The 1,522-nt window shown below is 43.2% G+C and overlaps 1 protein-coding gene across 1 annotated transcript in view; it reads left to right on the top strand.

The window, feature by feature from the left end:
• LOC106515064 (adaptor related protein complex 3 subunit beta 1) overlaps positions 1-1,522 on the top strand; it is a gene marked incomplete at its 3' end in the record, with an annotated part of 66,912 nt that overhangs the window by 49,800 nt on the left and 15,590 nt on the right. Inside the window, 1 exon segment of the mRNA XM_014004676.1 lies at positions 878-1,060. Coding sequence (XP_013860130.1) covers positions 878-1,060 — 183 coding nt within the window.

Raw genomic sequence — 1,522 nt, 5'->3', positions numbered from 1 at the left:
CTGGTGAACTGGAGACCTGTCCATGTGTCTCTGGTGAACTGGAGACCTTTCCATGTGTCTCTGGTGAACTGGAGACGTGTCTCTGGTGAACTGGAGACCTGTCCAGGTGTCTCTGGTGAACTGGAGACCTGTCCATGTGTCTCTGGTGAACTGGAGACCTGTCCATGTGTGTCTGGTGAACTGGAGACCTGTCCATGTGTCTCTGGTGAACTGGAGACCTGTCCAGGTGTCTCTGGTGAACTGGAGACCTGTCCAGGTGTATCTGGTGAACTGGAGACCTGTCCAGGTGTATCTGGTGAACTGTATAATGGTAGGGGAAACACTGGGATGCACCGGATTCCCCACCTGGCCAGCAGTGGTTACAAGTCTTTAATTAGACTGAATTCTGCTCGTGTTTCTTTTTGTTGGTTCTTACCTTCTTGTATTGTGGTGATGTTTGGCAGTCAGTGAGCCAACCAGCAGTTTGGGGGTGAAGTGAAGGAGAGTCTACTTCTTCCTTCTTGATGGATTTCTTATATTTACAAGCTTTATAAAAGGTACATTTTTAAGCGCAGGTGTTTTCTTTTTAATTATCATCTAACTACATTAAGGACTTAATGTATGTATTGTAATCAGAGTTTTAAATTGGCATATTCACTGAAACTGCTGTTTTAGTACAAGCTGCAACAAGAGTCATATTTGTTAATCAGTGCTTTATTTCACTCGAGTCTTTAAATTAAGGCTTGATTAGGAGATGAACTGTTTTCTCATTTGTCTGAAAAACAGCTACAAATCCTCACAACCTCCATTAACTTAGTTGTTAATGATAGAAAAAAGGACTGGAGGAAAAAAAAATGTTATTTTTCTTCTAATTTGTTCACTGACGTCTCTGCTACAGCTGGTGGCCGGCAGTGTGGTAATGGCCTTTGAGGAGGTGTGCCCAGATCGCATCGATCTGATCCACAAGAACTACAGGAAGCTGTGCAACCTGCTGGTGGATGTGGAGGAGTGGGGCCAGGTGGTCATCATCAACATGCTGACGCGATACGCCAGGACGCAGTTCACCACACCCTGGAAAGAGGTCAGTTTATTAAATGAAATATTAAGATGAAGCACAAGCCAAAGAGATCATTTCATCTTCAATAAATGTCAATAACAAATAAAAACATTGTCATTTAAAACATCAACTTTCCTGCCAGCCGTTCATTTTTATGTTGTAGTTCAGACAGGCATGCATCTGTAGCGCCTCGAGGGAGCTCGGCACTCCCCCCGTGACATAAAACTCTGTTTCTCTCAATGTCCGGCTGATGATCAAATCAAAGTCCAAATACTTTATCCTGCTGTGTTCACTTCAAAAACATTTTAACTGTGTTGTTTAGCTTCTCCATTTATTTACTGTTTATTTTCGGGACCTGCCCTGCTGTTCGACCCACAGTTCTGCAAATCAGGTTCTGGATGCAGGTCAGCTGACTCTGTGCAGCAGCTTCATATCATCTGTTTACTGAACTTTATGACAACATAAAGGCTGTTGTTAAGTGTTGGG

This window comes from Austrofundulus limnaeus, unplaced genomic scaffold (assembly GCF_001266775.1).
Source record: "Austrofundulus limnaeus strain Quisiro unplaced genomic scaffold, Austrofundulus_limnaeus-1.0 Scaffold26, whole genome shotgun sequence".
NCBI lineage: Eukaryota > Metazoa > Chordata > Actinopteri > Cyprinodontiformes > Rivulidae > Austrofundulus > Austrofundulus limnaeus.
This window is presented reverse-complemented; position numbering and strand designations above follow the sequence as displayed.